This window comes from Zophobas morio, unplaced genomic scaffold (genome assembly GCF_036711695.1).
Source record: "Zophobas morio isolate AGI-343-1 ecotype UQ-CSIRO unplaced genomic scaffold, CSIRO_AGI_Zmor_V1 ptg000014l, whole genome shotgun sequence".
In the NCBI taxonomy this organism is placed as follows: Eukaryota; Metazoa; Arthropoda; class Insecta; order Coleoptera; family Tenebrionidae; genus Zophobas; species Zophobas morio.
This window is the reverse complement of record NW_026972119.1, coordinates 16,155,211-16,179,151: the sequence shown is the minus strand read 5'-3', so window position 1 is coordinate 16,179,151 and position 23,941 is coordinate 16,155,211. Positions and strand designations below refer to the sequence as shown.

Here is a 23,941-nt window from a genome sequence, read left to right as displayed (position 1 = left end):
TCTTTGGATTTTGAAACTAAAATTTTTTGTATTTTTGATTGTTTAATTTATAGAAGTTTTTGTTTTTCGTTTTTTCAATTTTTCACTTTCTCGATTTTTAATTAATCAGGGTTTTCAGCTTTCAATATTACAATTTTTCGATTTTTCAATTGTTTTTTCAATTATCCCATTGTTCAATTTCTCAATTTTTTTATTTTTCGATTTTTCAATTTTTAAATTTTTCAATATTTTATTATTTTTATTGTTTTTCAGTTTTTTCGAGTCTCATTTTTTCGATTTTTTCAAGTTTTCATTATTTTTTCAATCCTTCGATTTCTCAATATTTTGATTTTTCAATTCAATTCAAAATTTCGGTTTGAATAAATTTGTCCTTTTGTTGAACAATTAAAAAATGACAAATCGAGAAAATGAAGAAATAAAAATCGAGAATTTGAAAAATTTTATATCGAAAAATTGCAGAATTGCTTCGTTTTGTCGATTTTTCGATTCCTCGATTATTCATTAACAGGGTTTTGAGGTTTTAATATTACAATTTTTCGTTTTTTCGATTATCCAATTCAATTTTTTAATTTTTTCATGTTTCGATTTTTATTTTTTCGATATTTCAAGTTTCATTTTAAAATCTTTGGATTTTGAAATTAAAAATTTTTGTATTTTTGATTATTTAATTTGTAGAAATTTTTATTTTTCGTTTTTTCAATTTTTCAATTTCTCAATTTTTAATTAATCTGGGTTTTCAGGTTTCTATATTACCATTTCTCGATTTTTCAATTGTTTTTTCAATTATCCACTTGTTTAGTTTCCCATTTTTTCATTTTTAATTCTCATTTTTTCGGTTTTTTTTTCAATTTTTCTTTATTTTTTCAATTCTTCGTCTTCTCAGTTTTTAAATTTTTTGATTTTTCAATTTTTAAATTTTTCAAAATTTCGGTTTGAATATTGACCTTTTGTTAAACAATTAAAAAATGAAAAATTGAGAAAATAAAGAATTAAATATTGAGAATTTGGAAAATTTTACATCGAAAAACTGCAAAATTGTTTCTTTTTGTTCATTTTTTCAATTTCTTTATTTTTAATTATTTTGATTTTTGATGTTTCAATGTTACAATTTTTCGGTTAATCAAAAGTTCAGTTTGAATAAATTTGTCCTTTTGTTGAACAATTAAAAAATGAAAAATCGAGCATTTGAAAAATATTGTATCGAAAAATTGCAGAATTCTCGATTTTTAATTGTTGCATTTTTTAATGTTTGGGTGTTACAGTTATTCGATTTTACAAAGTTTTATTTTGATTAAAATTGGAAATCAAGAACTTGAAGACTTTAAAATTGCAAAATTGCAAAATTGTTTCGTTTTTCGATTTTCCGATTTTGCAGTTTTATTTTCAATTTTTCTATGTTTCTACAATTTTTAAATTTTTCGGTGTCTCGATTTTTTAGTTTCTCTATTTTCATTTTAAAATTTTTGTATTCTTCATTATTTCAATGATACAATATTCCTATTTTCCAATATTTTACTTTGGATAAATTTGTTCTTTTGCTGAAAAATAAAAAAACACGAAATTGAAAAATTAAACAACTAAAAGTTTAAAACTCAAAAAACAGTAAAATCGTAAAATCGAAAACTGAAGTATCTGTAAAATTAACAAATCGGTGCCGATTAAAAAAATGCTCCCACAAAGTAATAAATATAAAAGCAAATCGTATGGTTTTCCCTAGATCTATGATATTGGAATGAGCACTTGAATACACACGATGAATAATATTTTAATTTGGCGCCAATTTGAATGTGTCTTGCTCTGATTGGTCGGCAAGCGTGCGGAAATTAATGTATGCTTGAAACTTGCCAGAGTGGATAGCGCGTACTAAATAAATAAAAATTTTACATTTTTACTGCCAATTTTACGTATTCGTGACGTCTTATGACCCCTGGAGTACGAAAAAGTGATCTCCCGTTTCCGTCTATCTGTCTGTCTGTCTGGCGTCTGTATCGATTTTTATTAGACACGTAATCTCCGAAACTAGTGGACCCATTGTTGTCAAATTTTATATATATATATACTAGGATATCAAACGTGGTTGTTTCTTTTTTTGTTCGATACTGGCTTAATTAGTAATTTTAGTCTTCTGTTTTGATAATACAACTCATTCAAATCAAATTAATTTCTACGTAACATTCTTTCGATGTATAAACATATACACTTGAAGTTAGGGTTGTTATTATTCTGAGAGGACATTTTCTCCCGTTGGTTATCTGCTTTAAATATATTTTTTTTCGTACGGCGCAAAATTTTATAATTTTTTTATAGAAGCAGGATTTGTCGGATTATGCTTCAAATTCCGTCGAAATGACCTTCGAACAATTGTAGTTTTAGAATTAATAGAAAGTTCAATTCTTGTAAAACACTGTGTACAGCATTGTTAGAGTTTCTGTTGTTCACGTAGTTTTAGTTACGCTAGAACAACATAATTGTAATTGCTGGAATAATGGAAACCTCATACTGGCGACGAGATAATTGCAAACCCATTGAATTCCTACAACGAAAACAGAAATTTCAATAAACAAAAGTAATAATCGAATAATCGAACTAGTAAAACCGCATCGAACACAAAAAAGCTGATTTATAATTGAAAACTTCCAATTAAAAACGGCAAAATAACACAGATATTTAAATTATTGTGCGAAAATTTATAATCCTAGAAATGACACGAGTGTAATTTTTAGGGTTCTCTATCTACATTAATTTAAACTGGCGGAACCACTCCGAAACTTAACTTGAGTCTGATTTATTACATCATACTATTGTTTTAGGTTCATAAAACCCGGCAAAATTATTACACTAAGGACAGAATGCGTAAGCTTCCACAAGATACGTCGAAGAGCCTACACACAATACAATTACAGACAAACCCTTTGCCTACTTACCCCGTAGAGCTCCATAATTGGTTGTCCGCAAGTTATGCGTGGCTTTTCTAAGCGTTTATCTTCTACGTTTAGCAAACGTAGCTGTTAATTTTAAGCTCTTTAATACTTAATGCCGAGCTTTAAAAGCCAAGTTAAACTGCCGATAATGTTGCGTTTGGTTTAACTTCATAACCGGAAGTTGCGGAATTATTAATACAATGTGGATTTTTCGCGAAAATTGTTAAGTCGCCTAGTCCGGTAAGTCTAAATGTGTATGATGATTGCTACGAAAATCTACATTTCGCCAGTTCAAAAATCATCTTGTGTAACTCAGTTTCGTGGAGTTAACAAACTCCTAAGTAGATTTGCTGAATCGGAGACAAGGAAATTCAATTACCTATAAAAGATCGTTGTATACCCTACGTGGATTTTTAACTTATAATGTCTATAAATCAACGCAATGTTTGACGAAATCCGGTTATGATCGACTGTGCAGTCTTTATATAACGATAAGAATTTTTTATTATCACTATCTAGAGAGAAATTGTTCCAGTGCCCTAACGGAAAATATCTGATTAACGTACAATTAACACAGTTCTTGAGTAGAAAATAATTTTAATGGGCGAAATAATGACTCAGTTTATGACAGAACGAAGTCTGATTTATTATAGTTCTTGAAACAGGCAAAGAAAATGAACTCCAGAGGTAATAAAAAGCCTCACGGCATCTCCACGATTTGCTCTTTTACACAGGTAAAAATTGAAGGTTCCAGCGCCTTTAAAAAGCAAATTACTTAATAGCCGGCTGTTAATTTTTAATAGAAAATATGTAAATAAACGGTAAAGTTTTTAATTAACGCCCCAACACCTTGCTAAAGAATTAAAGTTTAAAATTTCTTCGGCATAAAGAAGATGAAAAAAAAATTAAATTGGACCTGTCTTGGTTACTCTTCCTTACGAAGGTTATTGAGCAATCATTAAAATTCATAAACAAGCGAGTAAAATGTTGAAGAGAAGAGCGTTTAACTGGCTTACTACATTCTGTTCCCTGTTTTATTTCCTTAATTTTCTCCAACTCCTGGCTATGTGGAGAAAAACAAAATTCATTTGAATTTTAAAACGGCTTCTTCAGGCTCGGTATACGACATTTTTTAAGGCGACTTTAATTTCATTTAAATAACTTACAGCAACATTTGAATAATTTTCGGCAGGAGCATTTCTCACTTCACAACAGGTAAATTCGCCCGGCGCCTCCGCCACTTTTACAACCATCCGAACCATATTCCACTCATGAACATTTTAGCGGAATCTGGGTCTTAATAAGTTTGTTAACGGGAAGACTCGCGTTACGTCAGTCGTAAAAAGTAAATTAATGACAAAAGTACGAGAGCGTCTTGCCTACAGGCGGAATTAAATTATTTAGGAATTTGTATCAAAGATATTTGCGACAGGGTGCAGCGGATGTGGGAGCGGTATTCAAATTAAAAAATAATTGTAAATCGACAGTAAATGACGAAGTTTGGCGTTTGGCAAAAAACGGCGCTGGAAAAATTCGGTGCTTAATTACGTCGAAATTATTATTGAAATGAGTCTGGAAAGACGTTTGGTGGCTGCGGTAAGGAAGAACGTGGAAACGTCGGTTTTGGATGTAAAAATAAGGAACGGAACAATAAATTGTTAATTACTTGGTCTGATCGACTTTCGCTGTTACTGCTCACGGAGTTTACGAATGCTTAATTATGAACGAATTTGTAACGAATGTGAATCCAGATATTGTAAGTAAATTTTGTTCACGTGTACACGACCTTTACGTTTATGATTTAATAAGTAACAGCCAGGAAGATATGAATTATGCTGACTGTTTAATATTAAACATAAAATTGTTCCTGAACTAGATGTCCCATATATTGTTGTTCAATTTAAATACTCAATAATAATAAACACCTATTTAATTAAATTCGGCTGATTTTGAATTCAGCGTATTTGGTTTAAATTTATTTAATATTACCAGTTGCGTACCCTCTTGTTTATTTACTTCCTGCTCTAAACAAAGAAACAGAAGACCCTTTTATACTCGTGCTACGCAACGTTGTACTTTATGAGTTTACGTCTTGACAACATCAGATTAAGCTTTGTATGCTTTCGGATTAAGCAAGCGAAATAAGTTATACAGTTTTTATTTTTTAGCTAAAAATTTTGGAGTCTGGAAATTATTTTTCACTAGTATTATTTCCTTCGTTTTTTTTAGGTGATTTTGCTAGATCTAGAAACTACTCAAATTTCGTGTTTTTATTGTAGAAATATTTTTTCTTAGTCTATAGTTACTTTAAAGTTTGATTTTCGATTTCTTGTTAATACCGGGTGATTTTGAAATGCGTGCAATAAAAAAAAATGGGGAATAACTCACAATAAGATTTATTACGTCGTGTAAAGTTATTTTAGATTGAATATAAATTGTTATACATTCACTGATAGTGTTTGGGTTAATGTCTTTGACAATGGTGAATTTTTTCAATGCAGAGCGTGTCAACATGGTAATGCTTTATGGTATGGCTGATGGAAACGCCACGTTGGCCCGCAAATTGCGAATCGAATGCTTTCCAAATCACGCGATTCCGTGTGCGCGAACATTTACATCAGTGGTACAGCATCTGCGAGATCATGGTATCTTCAAACCTCAAACTCACGATCGTGGCCGTCATAGGACCGAAAGAAAACTGCAAGCTGAAGAACAAATTTTGGAATGCGTCGAAGAAGAGCCCGACATCAGCATTCGCCGACTTGGAGCTGAGTTTCACAATTTGTAGTGCATCGTACGTTAAAAGAACAAGGATTATATCCATACCACATTCAAAAAGTGCAAGCTTTGGGGCACGCTGATTCTCGGCGTTAAATTGCATTATGTTTACGGATGAAGCAGAATTCACTCGAAATGGTGTTTTCAACAGCCACATCACTCATATTTGGTCCGATAAAACTCCACAAGCTCGTCAAGAACTATGATTTCGTCGACGGTTTTCCATAAAAGTGTGAGCCGGTATGGTTTAGTTGGACCTTATGTTTTACCAAACAGACGCTGCACGGTACCTCAAAATTTTTAAAAAATGTGTTGGAAGAGCAGCTAGATGTGGAAGTGCCTCTAAGTGAACGAGTTCGCATGTGGTACTTGCATGATGAAGCACCAGTAGATTTTGTTGGGCCAGTAACTGAATGGATAAATAACCATTTTCCTAACCAGTGGATCGGTAGAAAGGACCCAGCTGCTGGGCCTCCGCATTCACCCGATCTCAATCCGTGTGATTTTTGTCTGTGGAGTTGGATGAAATAGTTAGTTTATGGAAATCAACAGTGTTCACAAACCATTGAGAGCTTCAACGTGCTGAAGCCTGTATTTCTAATCAAGGACAACATTTTCAGCATCTATTGTAAAAAGATAGTATTTTTGTTCTAATAAACCATGTAGAATTTTTGTGACAACGACTAAACATCCATTACCAAAAATGGGTCCTTCTCAGGACCACAGTTTCTTTCTGCAACTAATGATCTTTCGCAGTGAACTTTAACGATGAATGAATATAGAAGGAACGAATGATAACCAGCAAAAAGTAGATTTTACTTCTAATTGCACTGAAAATGTTTATATGGTTTTTATTCGGAGGATTTTCCACCTAGGTACTGTTTAAAAGGTGGATCCGTGGCATTTAATTTTTATTTGTTTTTTTATATTTCCACATTAGTTAGGTACATGATGTCCAGGTGCAATTATTGCATATATTTCCAAATCACCCTGTATTGTTTGGATTATCAACTTTTTTTTGTACATTTGTTATGTTTTGGTGGTTTTCCAACGTGGTTTCAAGAAATAATTTTTAATCCTGTTTCTGTGAGTTTCAAAATATGACTTTAATATTTGCTATTTATTTCTGCTTTTAAGCACAAACACGCTTCGACTGATCCGCGGTCATATTTCTTCGTTCTTGCTGTTTCTTTGTATATTAAATTTTGGAGTCTTTATTTATTCTCATGATATTTTTGTCCCAATTAACAATGTTTCATATATTTTGCATTTATTTATCTTATTATGCTCCTTTCCTTTTTTTTTATCTCTTTAGTCCTCAATCCTAGTGTCTTAAGCAGTATGCGCACAGAGAAAATGGTCATAATGATAATGTTTATTAGTGCCTTAATTACAATACATCATTACTGTTTCTGCACATTTCAAGTAAAGTAGCAAATTTAAAGTTTATAACACATATATATTTAAATTAAATTTTAAATACCTTTATGTCCGATTGCTCTATAAACGTTACTTTATTTTATAATTTAGCGGCCGTAATGTGGTACTTTATGGTATTAGTACAATAAAGACAACTTTATTTTACACTTGTTTTTGTTAAAGTTTTCGTGAGTACAATTAAACGTACTAACTAAAATAATCTAGGCATGATCGCAATGTTTAATATTTACAACATAACTACTACCAGAAAACGTATACTGGATATTTTCCTAGCCACATTTCACTACTTTTGCTTCTATTACTGCTTCTGCTTTTCCACAACTGAACATATCTTCAGCAACATCTTTTTCCGAAAGATTTTTGCCTAGAATTTTTTCCGCAACGTTAATATTGGCAGTTTCACCCTTCACCTTTCCGCTTCAGAAATGCAATGACACATGGGAATTTACCGATGTCAACTCCTTCACGTAAATTTATGGTTGATCTTGATCTTAGCATGGAATACTTGCTCCATAATGATGAACTTTTATACGAGGAAAGCTCAGTAGTGAAATACGCCAAAATACTCTCTTCCGACGTTGATTTGGTGTTCTTTTTAGAGCACCACTTCCGATAAAGTTTGAAGGTTCTTCGTATAAATGTCTTGATTTTGATGGTAGTAAAGACTCTTTAACACTCCTAGCAATCTCTGTTATCTCACTTTCCCCTTGGTTAGATGTACTAGCTTGGATTTTTCAACTTTAAACCCAAACAGCACAAATCAAAATAATTTTTACTTGCGTAAACAGACAATGGGTTACTGTAGTAACAATGAAAACGTAGACTAGATTTTCAGAAATTTATTTTGCAATTGGTTTTCCCTAATTTTTATTTTTTAAAATTATAATAATTGTTGCAATCAGAAATAAAGCCTTGTATGTAACGGGTACATAAACTGGCTTTATTGACGCGCCTTTTTTATCGACTCGGTCGCTACGCTCCCTCGTTTACTAAAATCGGCTTGTCAATAAAGACTTGGTTTATGTACTTGTTACATAAATAGCTATTACAGAATTGTTCAATGCTGTAAAAAGTCTTACCTCCAAATAGTATTCTTTTTTTTTCTTTTTAAAATGTGTAAATAGCGATTTTTTTTTTACAACAGGTAACACATTAAAACACTTATTCCAAAGTATTCAGTACCTGTCCGAGATATTGTTAATCTTAAAACTTTCAGACACAAAAGTATTTTATGACGCGTTTTATAGGTATGGATATCGTGTCTTTTAAGGTGAATTTAGGTTTAACGTAAATTAAAAAATGAAAGATATAAAGCTACAGTAAGGTCGTAATTTTAAAACTTATGAATTAGACCAAATATTCGGTGTCTTAGCTACTCTCAGAGTTTCAAAAGGAACAAGAATGTAGCAGACTCTGAGTATTCTTTAGGGTACGTGTCCACTGGAGAGCAACTCTCACGAGAGTTCTGATTTTGATTTTATACTATCTTTAATCTTAAGTTGTCATTTCAAATTTCAAAGGTCTATTATTGCAATGACTTCAGTTATTACGAAAAAAATACACGTAAAACAGACTTATCGGAGATCACTGTCGCACTTCGAAATGCGTTCGTATTGTGAGAGTCGCTCACAAACTCGGAGAAACCAGGTAAAAACGATACGCTTACCCAGTTGAGGGCAGGGCCGACTATGGCTTTACGGGCTGATTTTGGAGTTATTTTTTGAAAGCGCCCTCTCAAGTGGACACGTACCTTTAGGTATTTATTTCTAATTTATGTCCTTATCTACTGTTAAAATTGTTGTGTCATCGTCTAAAAGTAATGACTAATGAGCGAGTCTGCAAATATCTGGGAAATTCATTGTAGAGGAAAAGCAGTAAGGAGCCCAATACTGAGCCCTGGGGTAGATCGTATGTGATGGGGAGGCTGGTAGAATTTGCAGACCTTTCTCTTAAAATAATTGGCAACAGGTGGGTTGTATATTACCCTTATATAGTTTCACAATTGGTGTTTTATACGGGACGCAGTCGAAAGCCTTCGTTAAATCTTAAAACAACCTTGTGCCCAATTCATCCTTTTCCAAACACCTAATGATTGTATCAATTAATGTCAGTATTGTGTCAGTAGTGGACTGCCCTTTTCTGAATCCATATTGAACTGAAGAAATTAAATTGTTAACCCCCAAAATAGAACTTAATTGGTTGCAAATTATTTTTTTTTATATTTTTGGAAAACCCTGTACTAATACTTTGGGTCGATAAATACTAGGGTTATTAGCAGGCTTTGGCATCACGGAAGTGATCCTCATTGCCGTCCGATCGCCATCGCTATTGGACGGCAATTGCATACAACGTCGGAATTACTAGATTTTCTAGGTTTTCCTCAATCATACGAGTTCTAGATGTTAAAATTGCTTTAAAAAAATTGACTGTTCAGTATCACAGTTTCCGTGATGATCTTGATCAACCATAAAATCACAAACTTAAACCGATAAACTGTTTTCACAAAGAAAATTAACATTCAAATCACCCGCAATTAAATATTGTTTTTCAACACATTTATTTGATTAAGTAGACTAATAAGATTGGTGAAATTCATCCGATGGTGGTCTTAAATATTAATCAAGAATATATTATTAGTATACCAAAAGTGTTATTTTAACTAGTCGAAGTACTAAATCCGGCTCCAAGGACCATTTTCTATCCTACGCAGTAGGAATACAGACCAAAATAGGTCAATAAGTCAGATTGCATTTATAACCTATCTTGTCCGGAAAACTTCTCAGGTATCAAGGGTTGATGGGTGGTGGTTGAAACTGGTCGGTGCCTACCAAACAAACTATTTCCTTCTTGGTCAGATTTTTGTGTCCATCTTAATTTATTTGTGGCTTTCAATCAATTTTGAATCATCGCGATGTGACGTCAAAAATTTTGTGAGTCAGTGTAAGCCTCTCTTTGTGTAGATTATGTTGTGTCGTCATTGATATTGTTACAAAATAAACCCATGATGGGTGGTGAGTCATCGATCTCGATTTCGGCGTCCAGGAAAGTCTCGAAGCGGCGGACCGCCACAGAAAAGCCTGGAAGCGGTATTCGCGAACGACATCGGCAATCCCGAAAGATCCCGAATGCCCGACATCTAGAAGAAAGTACGTTTTTAAATAGAGGCCAACGTCGGGAGTTTTTCATTATTCAATCGAATTCAGTCAGCGAGTGTCGAGAAAATAAAGACAAGAAGTGCCGGAATTATTTTTGTACATAATGGTTGTAGCAGTTAGTCGTGTTTGTAAGAAATAACTTGTTGAGTTTAACACACGCCGATTTTATTCGCCCGTTCAACGTAACAATAGTTTTTATGTATAGTAGAAATGAAATATTTAAGTTTAGCCCCGCCCGCCCACCCTTCCTACATTTCGTTCATATTTCATCTAGCAAGGACAAGAAAAACGACAAAAAGCGAAGAAAACAGTACAAAGAAGGGGGAACAAAAAAGGCGTCAAAAATGGATCAAATAAAAAACTTTTTGGTGAATTTTACTTACAACAAACGTTATAAATTAAAATATCGAATTTGTTGAGTTTCAAAATATATGTAAAGAAATATGCTTATGCTGTGCAGTGGAGTAAATAACATCCTGGCAGCTCCTGCGTCAGTGAGAGCGCAGTCCGCAAGGTACCGACAATGTCAAAGATATTTAAAGCATATAACCAATGATAAAAAGTATATAATAAGTATATTAACTTCGACTCAAAACAGGTTATTCTATTATTATTAAATACAGCCGTGTGCAACATTACTGTATTCTCAAATTTTGAAGAAAATAATAATAATCGGTATTTAATGACCAAAAAGATACAAGATCCATAACACGATATATCGAAAATAAGAACTAAACATGTGCGAAAATAATTACAAAAAAAAGAAATGGATAAAAACTAAAAGTTAGTAATTCATACAACTTAAAGATTTTTCGGGTAGCTGTTTAAAAAGGATAATCTTACATTAAAAAAATCAAAATTATTTGAAATTTTGTTTACAGATCTGACTAGATTAGCCATAGGTCAAGGTACAAAAGTTTCAGCGCAACAAGAACCTAATATAAGTACTCTAATATCAAATAACGTAACTAGGCCAGAGTAGTCAGTGCAATTCAAGAACAACTTATAACCCGAACGAATTTCAGGTCGTAGCTATAATAACTGACGTCTATTGATGAAAATGGGGAAAACCGTATATACGAGTACAATATTCCTAATCGACATAATAAAATTTGACAACAAGCGGTTCGTAGTTTCGGAGATTATGAGTCTAATAAAAATCGACACAGACGACAGAGGGCAGACGGCAGACAGATTTATTTAATATTTCGTACTCCAGGGATCATGAAACATTAAGAAAACATAAAAGTAGCCTTCTGTGCGAAGCTTAGGCGAAAAAAGTAAACAAAAACAGACAAAATAAAGGGACAAAAAAATCAGCGAAAAAGAGACACCAAAAATACACAAAAAATGCAACAAAAAGGTGAAATAACGGTCAATAAAAAGGCGCAAGAGCTCCAAAAAATGCGACTAAAAAAAGAGAGCGGGTATTTTCTCGTTTAAATTTTATAAAGAAATTAAGTACGTATTTTATAATTTACGAATTTATTATTTTATTTAAAAAAATTCAATTACCACTGACATTTTCATTTTATATCGCAACCTTTTTAGGTTTAATTGTTAAAATATTAAAAGTTCCATAATATTGTATAAAGAAAAATTTGCTTGAAATGTTTTATTTAATTTCGTTGAAATATAATGCGAAATTGTAGACAGAATGAATACCTTAAAGTGTACCTCGCTTATAAACTTCTTTGAGGAAATTGTTTGCTAGATGTTTCTATTTATATAATAATAACCGCATCAATTTCAAAATGCCGACTTTTCAAAACATTAGAAAATTACTACTATAATTATTACTGCTATAAGTAAGTTGATAAGATAAAAACCAGGAACTAAATTAATCAAGTCCATATTTCATTGCTTTAATTCTTCACCTTCAATTTCGTTTCTAATCTCTGCAATATATTTCTCGACTTTTTCAACTTAGTCAAAACTATAAACTATTCTAGTTCTTCTGTTTTTTTTTCTTAAATAGGAAATTATGTTACTGTAATCTAAAATGTTTTTCGAATCATAGGGCTAGCGTTGGACGTATATTTTATTGTTCGTTCGAAATAAACCAGAGATGATTTTGTCTACTGTTAAACTTTGTTTAAATTTATGTTGCTCGTTACAGCGCACGCTTATATTTAACATAATAGGATTTCTGGATTTATTCACCAATTTTGCCCTCTGGTGAATTCGTTCATCCCACTGCAACTCCGAAAATATTCCTATTGTAACAACGATTTGTCAATTAGTATTAACTCTATATACATTTTAATAGAAGTAACCTTTTCAAATATTCGTTGTCAATATTTTGCTTTGCGTGGCTGAACATTTAAAAATCAATTATTCAAATTTTAATACTAGACATATCATCAAACGGCTTGTTTAACAATTAGTTGACACAGTTAATTATTTTATTCGTTTTTATTTATTTTTAGCATGTACAGAGTAATAAAACAGTGAACTTTTTAAAATTTGTAAAAATTTATGTTTCACCAATGCAGAATGCGGACGCCTGATATAATTTTCCTACCTTAAATGCAAAGTAGCACTGCAGTTTTAGTAACGTTTCGCCGTACATAATTCCTCCAAATTAAAGTTTTACACCGGCGTTTTTAAAATTATAATGGTAAACTACCGTAAAAGCAATGAACGTACCGTTCGTTCTAAGTTCATTTATAGTCATGTCGTGATAAGCCCGAGATTTTATTTCTAAAAGTCTGAAGTCTTTAAAAGTTGGGCTAAATTTGGTTGTGAATTTTTTGAAGGAGTTTAAATAAGCGTTTAATGTTAATTCCGGGAAATACACGTTGTTAGTACTAAGAGAAATTTTAATAAGCGCATAAAATTGAGCTTCAAACTGAGTGAAACGTATGTCGTAAAAGTTTGTGTTCATGATTTGAATACTATGGCGGCATTCAACTTATACTTAGAATGTAGCACCTACATAAAAAGCATTTATTTAAAATGAAATGGGGGCTACTGAGATAATTCCCGGCGTTGTAACTGTTTACAAGGCAATTTATTTTTAGTAGCAAACTCAAGAGGAATTAACTTAAAGCGCCTACTTCGGCAAGTTTAACTCTTGCGCAAGAGAAGCGACATAAGAAGTCCCGACTTCCATGTTAATATTAGTTTAGAGTTCGGCGGACATCCTTCGGAAAATAGTTTTTCTTCAACCGCGGTCCGGCGAAAAACCCTTTTTTGCCGCGTTTTACGACCATATCGCTCGAAAATATTTCTGTGTTTGCGAATGGGATCCGGGCAATTCTGATTCGGTTTTGTTGTTGCAGGGAGGCACGTGAGGAACACGGAGTCGAACGGCATATCAGTTGTTGGAGAATTTAATCACGGTAAGTCGTTATCATAACTATAACTGTTAAGCAGGACAATAAGTATAATACCTGAGTTCCACGTATATGAGTTCGGAAGAAAAAAAGCCGGCTATTGCTTTCATATAAAGGTTTTATATGGTATAATAAAAAGGGAAACGAGATTAAGGCGAAGGTTGCGAACTGGAATGGTCTAATGCAGGCGGCACATTGAATACACAATGCTGACCCTCCCCGTGGCGTGCGGATTAACCCGCTGTGGACAAATGCTCGACATTGATTGAACATTGCTTGATAGCAACCAGTTTCAAACAATAATCTCACTTTATCCTTTATTTACCGGAAAAACACTCACAGGTCAAGCGGATTTCCATCCCATCAGGGCCTACGGTGCATCCGCGACCGAAGCGTTGGGAGAATATGAAATATTTACGCCTACATTAAAAAATGATGCTTTTGAGTTCGCCGTCAGCATGCGATTTTTTAACTTTCATGGAAAGAAAATTAGAGCAGATACAGACAATTTTTGATATGGAAATTGCAGATTTAAGTTCGCTAAGTAAGTCAAAAATATTATTAAAAAAAAAACGCACCTTGGGTCGATTTTGGAAGATCTGTAACTGCATTTTTAATAAAAATATGTCGCTCTATTGAGATAAAAAATCTCAAATTCGAGCTGAATTACTAGTTGCCTATCTATCAGGCAGCACACATTGACACATCAATAATGTTTAAAACACTAGATTGACATTTATGGTAAGCAATCACCATAACGTAGTGCAATACTCACAAATTTTTAAAGCCCACTTTATGTACGACCTTCCGGGTCCAGTTTAATACTAACAACAGTACAGAATTTTTGATTTAAACGACAAAATTATTTAGTATATTCATCACTTCTTTTAAACTTACTGTAGTAACAAATTTAAAAATATGGATGTAAGCCATAAGTGTGGACCCATAACATGTTGCACATTTTAGATAGGAATAACTAGAGGAAATAGAGACCAAGGAATAAGTTGCTCGGGTTTCGGGCCAACTTGTGGCAATAACCGGTTATGGCGCTCAGGTGTCGAGGTATAATGTAAAATTCAAATCGTTCCGAGGCTGATGCTCTTTTGAGCAACCTACCCACACAAAAAACCTAGGGCGCCAGGCTATAATAGGGGTATTATAATTCCGACGCAGGGGTGCATCTTTATGCTTTATAATTCCGGCTAAAGGTGCACCCCCTCGATTGGTTTTATATTACCCTTGTTATGAGCTCTTTAGAGGTATTTGGCTGAATAATAATGGAACATTGCCGTATAAAATTGAAGCCTGTGGTGTACTCTACTCGTGAAGCCGGCCAACCAACTTGCCTCTATTAAAATAAGATTGTGTTTCTTGACCTACTGTAAGTACAATTACATGACTGGCTCAGAACGACTAGGATTAAGAACCAAAAAAGCACGTACTGATAAGCAACGTGTAAAAACAAGATAACGGCGAGTCATGTATCAGTTGGTTGTCGCCGTGTGTTCGGTTAACGTATTTGATAATGGTGACTCTTTCCAATTCAGGTTGGTCCGTGACTGAAAAAATACTACAAGCTGAAGAACAAATTTTGGAACGCGTCAAAGAACTTGGAGTTTCACAGTTTGTGGTGCATCGTACATTAAAAGAACAAGGCTTATATCCATACCACGTTCAAGGTGTGCAAGCTTTGGACCCCGCTGATTTTCCACGTCGTCTAATTTACTACTAAAGGTTGTTACAGCAATGTCGTGAACGCCCTAACTGTTTATATTGCATTCTATTTACGGATGAAGCGGGATTTGCTCGCAATGCAGTTTTCAACAGCCATAACACTCACATTTGGTCCGATGAAAATCCGCTTAGTTTGACATTATATTTTACCAAACAGATTAAACGTGGCACAGTACCTCGAGTTTTAAAACAATGTGTTGAAAAAGCAGCTGGATGTGGAAGTGCCTCTAGGTGAACGAGTTCGCATGTGGTATTTGTCCACTAACCAGTGGGTCGGTAGAAATGGCCCACTAGCTTGGCCTCCGCTTTCACCCGATCTCAATCCGTGTGATTTTTGTCTGTGGGGTTGGATGAAATAGTTAGTTTACGGAAATCAGCATTGTCCAGAAACTACCGAAGAGCTTCAACAACGAGTGGAAATGGCAGCCACTATAGTGTGTAGAACTCCCGAAGTTTTTTAACTATCCGTTCAAAGATGCAAAGGACAACATTTTCGACATTTATTGCAAAAAGGCAGTAGCATTCTAAGTTGCTCTTATTTTTGTTCTAATAAACAATGTGGAATTGTTGTGACAAGGACCAAACGTCCGTCAGAATAAGAAGACGATCACCATGAAACATTACCAGAAATCAGTCCTTCTCAGGACCACCATTTATTTCTACAACTAATGACATCGTCTCCCAGCCACTTCCAAATATCCAATTACACCTAACCTGACTTGGTGTGACCTGACTTGATCTGACCTGACCTCACCGATCTGACTATTTTGTCGGGAGAATGGAAACCTGCTTTTCCCTTGTCATTTCGTGTATTTCTTCACCGTTTTTATTTAGCTTTCCATCATGATCTGCACCATGTTCTTGGGGTGAAGATTTCTTGCTATCTTCAATTTTGCTCCCTCCTATCTCGTACATTGGAATATCGTATTTTTTAGACTCTCCGGTTTCCTTTATTTTAAATTTTTTCAAGTATGTTTTGAAACCTCCATGAGCTGTTATCATTTGGGTGAGGTATTTCCTAACGTCAGGGATCAGTTTTCTTGTACAAGATGCTTTAGTTGTATTATTCCAGAAATTTTGCCACTTCGGCATAGTTCCCGCATTTATTTCTTTCTCCGTTTTTCTTTTTCTTGCACATTTCTGGTTTTCCTTGGGATCAGTCCAGCGATTACATCCTTATTGGACACCGTCCGGTATGCGCGTGCATTGAACCCAGGAATTTCCTTTTTCCTGTCGCTGGTTCTCTTACCTTTGCCATCAATCTCACTAAAGTATGACTCAATTCTCTGTTTTCTGTAGCTTCCTCTATATGTTTGCTTAAATAATCGCCTGTGTCTAGCTTAAGACCCACATATTTGGTTCGACGTTCTGGAACTATCTACATGTCTTCCACCTGGAGTTCCACCATTCTACATCTTTCGTTCGCAGCAACTGTAATAATGACTTTAGTTTTCTTTTTTGCTATCAATATGTTTATTTTTTTCTCCAGACTTTCCCCAGTTATTCCGGTTGGGTGATTCGTGTTAAGTAGTTCATCATACAGTATGTTTCAAAGTGCTGAGCCCAGGACTAATCCTTGTGGTACCCCAGGCATTAGCACTCCTGTTTCTATTATTATATCCCCTTCCCCCGGTATTATTTCTCTTTCATGCAGATAACTTTGGATCATTCGTCTAATCTGTGGATCAACATTTTTCTAGCGTTGGGCTTCCATGATCTTCTTCCACGGAGCTTGGAATTAAAAGCATTTTGGATACCTAAAAATACCGCTGTAAATAATCTTCTTGTGTGCCTGGTTTCCCTTTACCGGCGTGTTTCACTATGATCATCGTTTTTTCTACCTCTCTGAAAGTCAATCCCCTTTTTCTGAAGCCACTTTGGGTCTCAGCCAGTTCTCGTTTTTGTTATATGTGTGTTTCCAGACAGTGACATACCGAGTGTTCCAATGCGTTCCCAAGCACATCAAGCATGATCTGGCCTGACCTGACCTGACCTGACTTGACCTGACCTGACCTGACCTGACCTGTCCTGATCTGACCTGACCTTTTTATTACTTTTTTTGGGTGGGGAAGTGCTTTACGCATCTCTCTCGCATGATTCTTCCCTTGAGAGAGAGTGTAGGACTCTGAGTCCATCCAAGACCCTATACCCACTAATACCCCACCTTTCCCTCCATCCGGACGGCACCGCGCTAGCATTTCTTCATCCGAATGGTTTCGTTCAATTCACCTCCCGTTTTATCTCTGTTGTTCTTCCTACTCTTTTTTATTCATAATTTTCTCTATCCATTCATTGACAGCATCCCATAGATCTTAGCATACAGTTAACCATGTTTTCAGGCTGAAGTTTCCTCTTTATTTTCTGCTCAGCTCTCTTTCTTATTTCAGCCCATCTTACACATACAAACATAGTGTGCTCAGCACCATCATCTTGGCCACAGTATATACATCGTCGACTGTCTGCCTTGCCTATTCTATACACATACTTTGGAAGATTCTACGACAACTGGTCGCAAACAATTGATCGCGCGACAATTGATCGCAAGCAACTCCTCGCAGCACAATTGGTCGCACGCGACAATTGATCGCGGCGACAATTGATTGCAGCGACAATTGATCGCACGTAAATTGATCGCAGCGACAATAGATCGTACGTAAATTTATCGCAGCGTCAATTGATCGCAAGGTAAAATTCATCGGGAAGTATTTTCTTTTATTAAAACTAAATATTTTGTATTCTGAATTTTAAGTTGCAATAAATTTAGCAACCAGGTAAGGTGTAAATTTCGAATTAAAAACAATTTGAATATAGATAAGTGACGAAGTTTGTAGTTGCACTTTAAAAATTAAAAAATACGAGCGTAAACACCTTGTTACATAAGATTTTTTATTAATAAATTGTCATTTTGGTTATTTTTCTTTAACAGATTGTTTCTATTTATCTCGTTGCTTATTTTACCTATTATATTATAGGAACTACCTTCATTATAATAAGTACTCAACATAAAAACAAGTGTTTATTGTTCTTAACTAGATTACAGTTATTTAAAAAATCATATTTTTAACAACCTTTAAATTTTAACACATTTTGATACAGAATTGCCTCTATTGTCTATTCTTGTCTTTATACATATCACCAAACAATAAAATTTATGAACTAATACTACATCTAGAGTATCCATATGCAGCGAATGTAAATTCCACTGGACGGATATAATACTTATTTTAATCCCTTGTAAATTGCAACGGATCTTTTACAGGGTTTGAGAAAGGTTTACGTGTATTGTAAATATATATTGCAAAAATAAAAATAAATAAATAATTTTGTGTTACCGGGAAATCTAAGAAATGTAGGTCCTTATGCAACTAAAAACTTATTTTTTAGTTATTATTATGTGACTAGTATTGTGCTGAAGAAAAATTCAGTTGTACCATATGTGGGTGTAAAAAAATACATATACAGGGTTAGTCACGAGAAAATTATTTCTGAAAATTATTTTTACGCAACCCAAAATACGAATACCATGTACCACTTGATACTAACTGAATTTAAAATGAAATGCTTAATTCATGATTGCTTTGAGTTTGGCAATGTCATTTTGACAATTCTGGAAAAAGAGGTTACGCGAGTGTCCATGATGGTACCGCAGCCAGTTGGAGATCTCCGCTGGTGCCGCTAATAAGTTTGTCAGGGCTTGCTTCGAGTGCCTCTTGATCTTTTGCAACCGATTAATGACGAGAAAATTATTTCTAAAAATTCCTTTTACGATAGATATTTCTGTGACGTGTAAAACAGCTCTCAGATCTAAAAAAAAGGAAGAAATAATTGGTTCGCAGTTTTCCATGAATGACCCTACTACGGGCTGATACCTGATTTTATTCTTCTCCGCACTTTGCATCCTACAAAAATTTACAACATGGGCTGGAGAAGCCCACCTACATCCGGCAGATTAGGCAAATAATTCTGAGTGAATAGTCGGCCTTCCGAGTGAAAACTTTTCAAACTTCCCAAGCTAAAAATTAGTCACGTCATTGCGAATAACCACTACTCAGTGGCGTCGTCACCCTGCTTGTTTGTACTTTTTAACGGTATTCACTGTTTGTATTACTTGTTACTCGTGATGTATTGATTGATTTAAATATTTTAAATAATATTAATTAATAGAGAATATAAATCTGTTATGTGCGTTGTTTTATTCAACAAATTTTATTCCATGAGCCGCATCAAAAAAAAAACTGTACGTCACTGTCATCGGCAGTCTTATCTGGGTAATGAGGGGTACTGTTTATGACACTTTACCGGTTTGGCTCGAAATCATCATTTTAAGTCTGGCACTTCCTCCAGTATGAGTATATTCCTTTGCTCCATGGTCAAAACTAATCTTTTTACGATCTTGTTTACAGAAATGGCGTAAAAGTGGAGATTGGTATGTAGGTACTTAGCAAAGGGAACGAGATAAATTATTCATTCTGTCGTATCTATAAGCGCCTTATTAACAGTGTGAGCGTTCAAAAAAGTTCTGAATGAAAAAACATCTTTGGTTTTATCATGGATTAAAGATATTCCAGAACTAATTTGTAGTGAGCAAAAAATTGTCTGCAAAGAATGCAATAAACTCCAAGATTAATTGTTAATATATAAATTCAAATTTCTTTGCACCAAATTTATTAAAAAATATATATATTTAATTTTTTAAACTATCAAACGTAATGAAAATAATTCTTTTTCACTTAAAACTGTAACGAGAGTTTTTTCACGATTTATCTATAACTTTTTAATTTGACAGTTGTAATAATTTTAAAACCATTTTTTATTAAAGAAAAATGACGTCTAACACGTTTTGAAAGCTATTTTTTTCACTCGTTTAATTGACAAACTTTAAACTTGTGAGAAGAAAAGCTTGAATCACTTACTTGAGCGTCTAATCAATAAGACGAATAATCCAAATGAACATTACAGTAGCATACCGACGAGATGTCAGCATTAAAAAAAATATTTTACAATATTTTCACATTTTGCACTTTGGTTTAGTCGGAAATGAGCCTAATAGTTACCGTTTTTATGGAACTCGTATGTATTTATTTTGACACTTTTTTTAGAAATAATGAAATTTTTGAGAATATAGCACATTAATTTATTTTCCTCATTCATAACAATTACTTATTTCTCTATAAACGCTATCATTTTTCGCCTGCGATCAATTGTCGCATGCGACCAGTTGTACTTGCGACGAATTGTGTTGCGATCAATTGTGACTGCGACCAGTTGTCGTTGCGACCAGTTGTCGCTGCGACCAATTGACGCTGCGATCAGTTGTTTGCGATCAATTGTCGCGCGACGAATTGTGCACGACGAATTGACGCGGTACCACTTTGGAAAGCTTCCATGGCCGCTGAGGACTTGTGCCAGGTGCTAATTTATCGCTCCGTCTGTCCTATTATAACACGCTCTTATGTCGGGTATGACTCTCTTTATCCATTTGTCTTCACTTTCTCGCCACCTATCCTGCCATTTTTGTACTATGTTTTCCCGAAGCCTTTTCTTTTCAGCTACCGTTTTGCCAATAGCCTGATTCCTTTCTTCAGCTAAGAGCTGAAAAGGTATTACTCTAGCTAACACCCTAACAATTTCTGTAGACATTGTTCTATATCCTTTTGTGATCTTTAGAGCTACCTTTCTTTCCGTCCTAACGTTTTTCCCTGTATTTTTGAAATTGTAATACTTTGCTCCAGACTGACGACAGCTTAAGTCTTTGCCAACAATTACCCCCTGATATTTAGCATCTTTTACAGGCGTTATAGTTACATTTTCAAGATAAAACTCAATATTATTGTACCACTTCCTGCCGGTTAACATAACCGCCACCGCTTTCTCTGGTGCCAGTCTTAGTCCAGCCCTCTTCATTCAATCATTCACATCTTCCAAAACTATTTACTGTTCTTACGAGTTCTTCTGTTTTTTCCTTTGCTATTATGGCCAAGTCGTCTGCAAAGGCGACTGATTTAACTCCCTCTTGTAGCGGCATCTGTAATACCTGATCATAAGCGACGTTCTATAGTGGATGTCCCAGAACACTATCCTGTGGGACTCCACATGTGATTTTCATCCTAGTTTCATCTTTTTCAAGCTTTCGGTCGGACAGGTAGCTGCCTACCAGTCTTCTCATAGACATACTTACTTTCTTTTTCTCTATCTCTTTCATAATTCTTTGCCATGATATTGAATAAAATGAATTCTTCACATCTAAAGTGAACAAACTTCCTAGTTTTTAGAGCCTTTTGTTTCTCTCTCAGGGCCACATCACATACATGTTTTGGTGCCAATATAGTCGATTTACCTCTTCTGAACCCGTACTGGTCGTTAGATATTTCGTTTCTAGTTTCCAAGTAGTCTTCTATTCTATTAGCAACAAGACACTCTAAGAGCTTCCATACTGTGCTGAGCAAGCATATCGGCCTATATGCTGAGGGTACATTCTCTGTTTTCCCTGGCTTTTTAAATAACACTAACTTACCAGTTTTCCAACTTGTTGCTATATCTCCACTCCTCAAGACTTGATTGACGACTCATATGTATTCGGGAAACTGTCTTACCACTATCTTGATAATTTCTGGCGGAATAAGGTCCGGCCCTGGCGCCTTCCCGAGTTTAATTCTCTCACCAGTTTTTATTATTTCTTCTTTGGTGAATAATTCTTTATCCTCAGCAACTACATTTATATTCCATTTAGATTCAAGCCCTGTAGGGAATAATTCCTTTGCTATATCTATCTTGCTTTCTGTTGAAATAGGCTCACTGCTCTTAAGCGTTGTTATAACAATTTAATACCCCAAACGCCCGTTTCAACTTCCTCGCATATCTTGGCCCAATGCAGCTTTTTTGATTTTTTTATGGCATTTTGTAGCTTCTTTTTAGCCGTTCTATATTCTGTATCAATCCCTCAGTTGCAAAACTATTTTTTTTATTTCTAAGTACTGCTGTTCTGCACTTTTCGTGAACTAATCCCAAACTTGGCGAATCAAAATGCCCTCTAAAACTCACAACTATGTCCACTATATGTCACTCTCCTTTCAGCACTAAAGAGGGAATCAGTTTTTGGGGAGGAAGTCAAATTTTCTTATATGTAAACTTCAACAAAAGTGTTGTGTTGAGCTGGATATCTGGACACATGGGCCATAAAGGAAATGCAAGTTCTAATGCTCTGATAAGGCAGGGCACGAGATTACGCCATGTTCTAGAATGGCGGACCTTAAATCTGCGTTATTTAGGGCCTTTCATAAAAGGGCCTGATCTCTTGGGGATTGTAGCATACTTCGTCGCCGCGCCCTGGACCGACTAGTGCCGTTGATACACCACGCTTGGCCGGTTTAGGCGATATGGTCGCCGTTGACGGGAGCGGTTTAGTCGGGCGCCAACTCCGTTTTCCCAAGACCAGTTGGGTTGCTCTGGAGCCAGAAACACGATTGGTTCATCACCAATTAAGTGGAATGAAGTAAATCCGTACTTGGACAAGCACATCAATCATAGGAAAGTTGCATTAATTTAGTTAAATGGAAAACGGAAAAACAGCCGCTCATTCAACAAAAGTGAGATAGATACCAGAACGCCAAAACCAGTCAATCAGAATAGTCTTGACAAAAACACCACCATCGACAAACGGGAACAAGGGAAAAATAATGATCGCAATAACCAGAAATGGATTATATCGAAAAAGAAAAGAAAAATAAAGCGCAATCCATCGTAGGAAAGAAAGCCTATATACATATCTACAGACTGATGTCAGATACAAATCTGGAAGAAGTCAATAATCATATTAAACTTTGACTGTTAGGTATCAAAATAGGGAATCAATAATGGACCTGTGTATTTGATTAGCTGAAACACGACTAAACAAGTTTTTTCATCTAAGACAGAACAAGAAATCGTCAACTTATAAATAAACAGTATCAATTGCTAACTAAACACATTAGTGATAAATATTTAGTCAATTAAATAAAAAATTGTAGACCTAAGTAGAAGCATTAGATAAAAATTTTTCACGACTGACAGTACGAAACACTGGTTCTACATTGTACAACATGGAAGTCCAATGTTTACGACTAGGAGGTTTTTCATGAAGTATCTTCAGTTCTGCAACATGAAATAATAACGCCTACACCTATTGAATTGTGTAAGAAACTCGAATGTTTACAACTAGGAAACTTTTCATGAAGCATTTTCAGTTCTGTAACATGAAGGGATAAGGTCTACCTATTGAATTGTGTAAGAAACTCTCTATTGAAAATCATGTCGAGATCTCTGGTACATGTCTAACAGATAGCAATATTTTCTTTGTCAATATTTATCGGGTGAATTGGAGCGCTTTTTCACCAATCTCAGTATTCTACTTCATCACTTAAACGTGTTGAAAAACAACGTCTTAATTGCGTATGCTTTTAATGTTAATTTTCTTGGTGATAATAATAATTCATCAGCCTAAGTTTGTGACTTTATAGCTCATTATAATCTAACACAACTCGTCCATTTTCCCTTTTTAGATGACAATATTTTCACAAATATTGATCACTCCAAAACT

At 34.7% G+C, this 23,941-nt stretch overlaps 1 protein-coding gene across 3 annotated transcripts in view; it reads left to right on the top strand.

Moving 5' to 3' along the window:
* The window catches only part of LOC135128579 (neurotrimin-like), a 190,917-nt gene that overhangs the window by 64,540 nt on the left and 102,436 nt on the right, over positions 1 to 23,941 (top strand). For all 3 annotated transcript variants that reach the window (XM_064055470.1, XM_064055469.1, XM_064055472.1), the window contains exon 2: positions 13,579 to 13,638. In XM_064055470.1, coding sequence (XP_063911540.1) covers positions 13,579 to 13,638 — 60 coding nt within the window. The remainder of the gene's footprint in view (positions 1 to 13,578; positions 13,639 to 23,941) is intronic.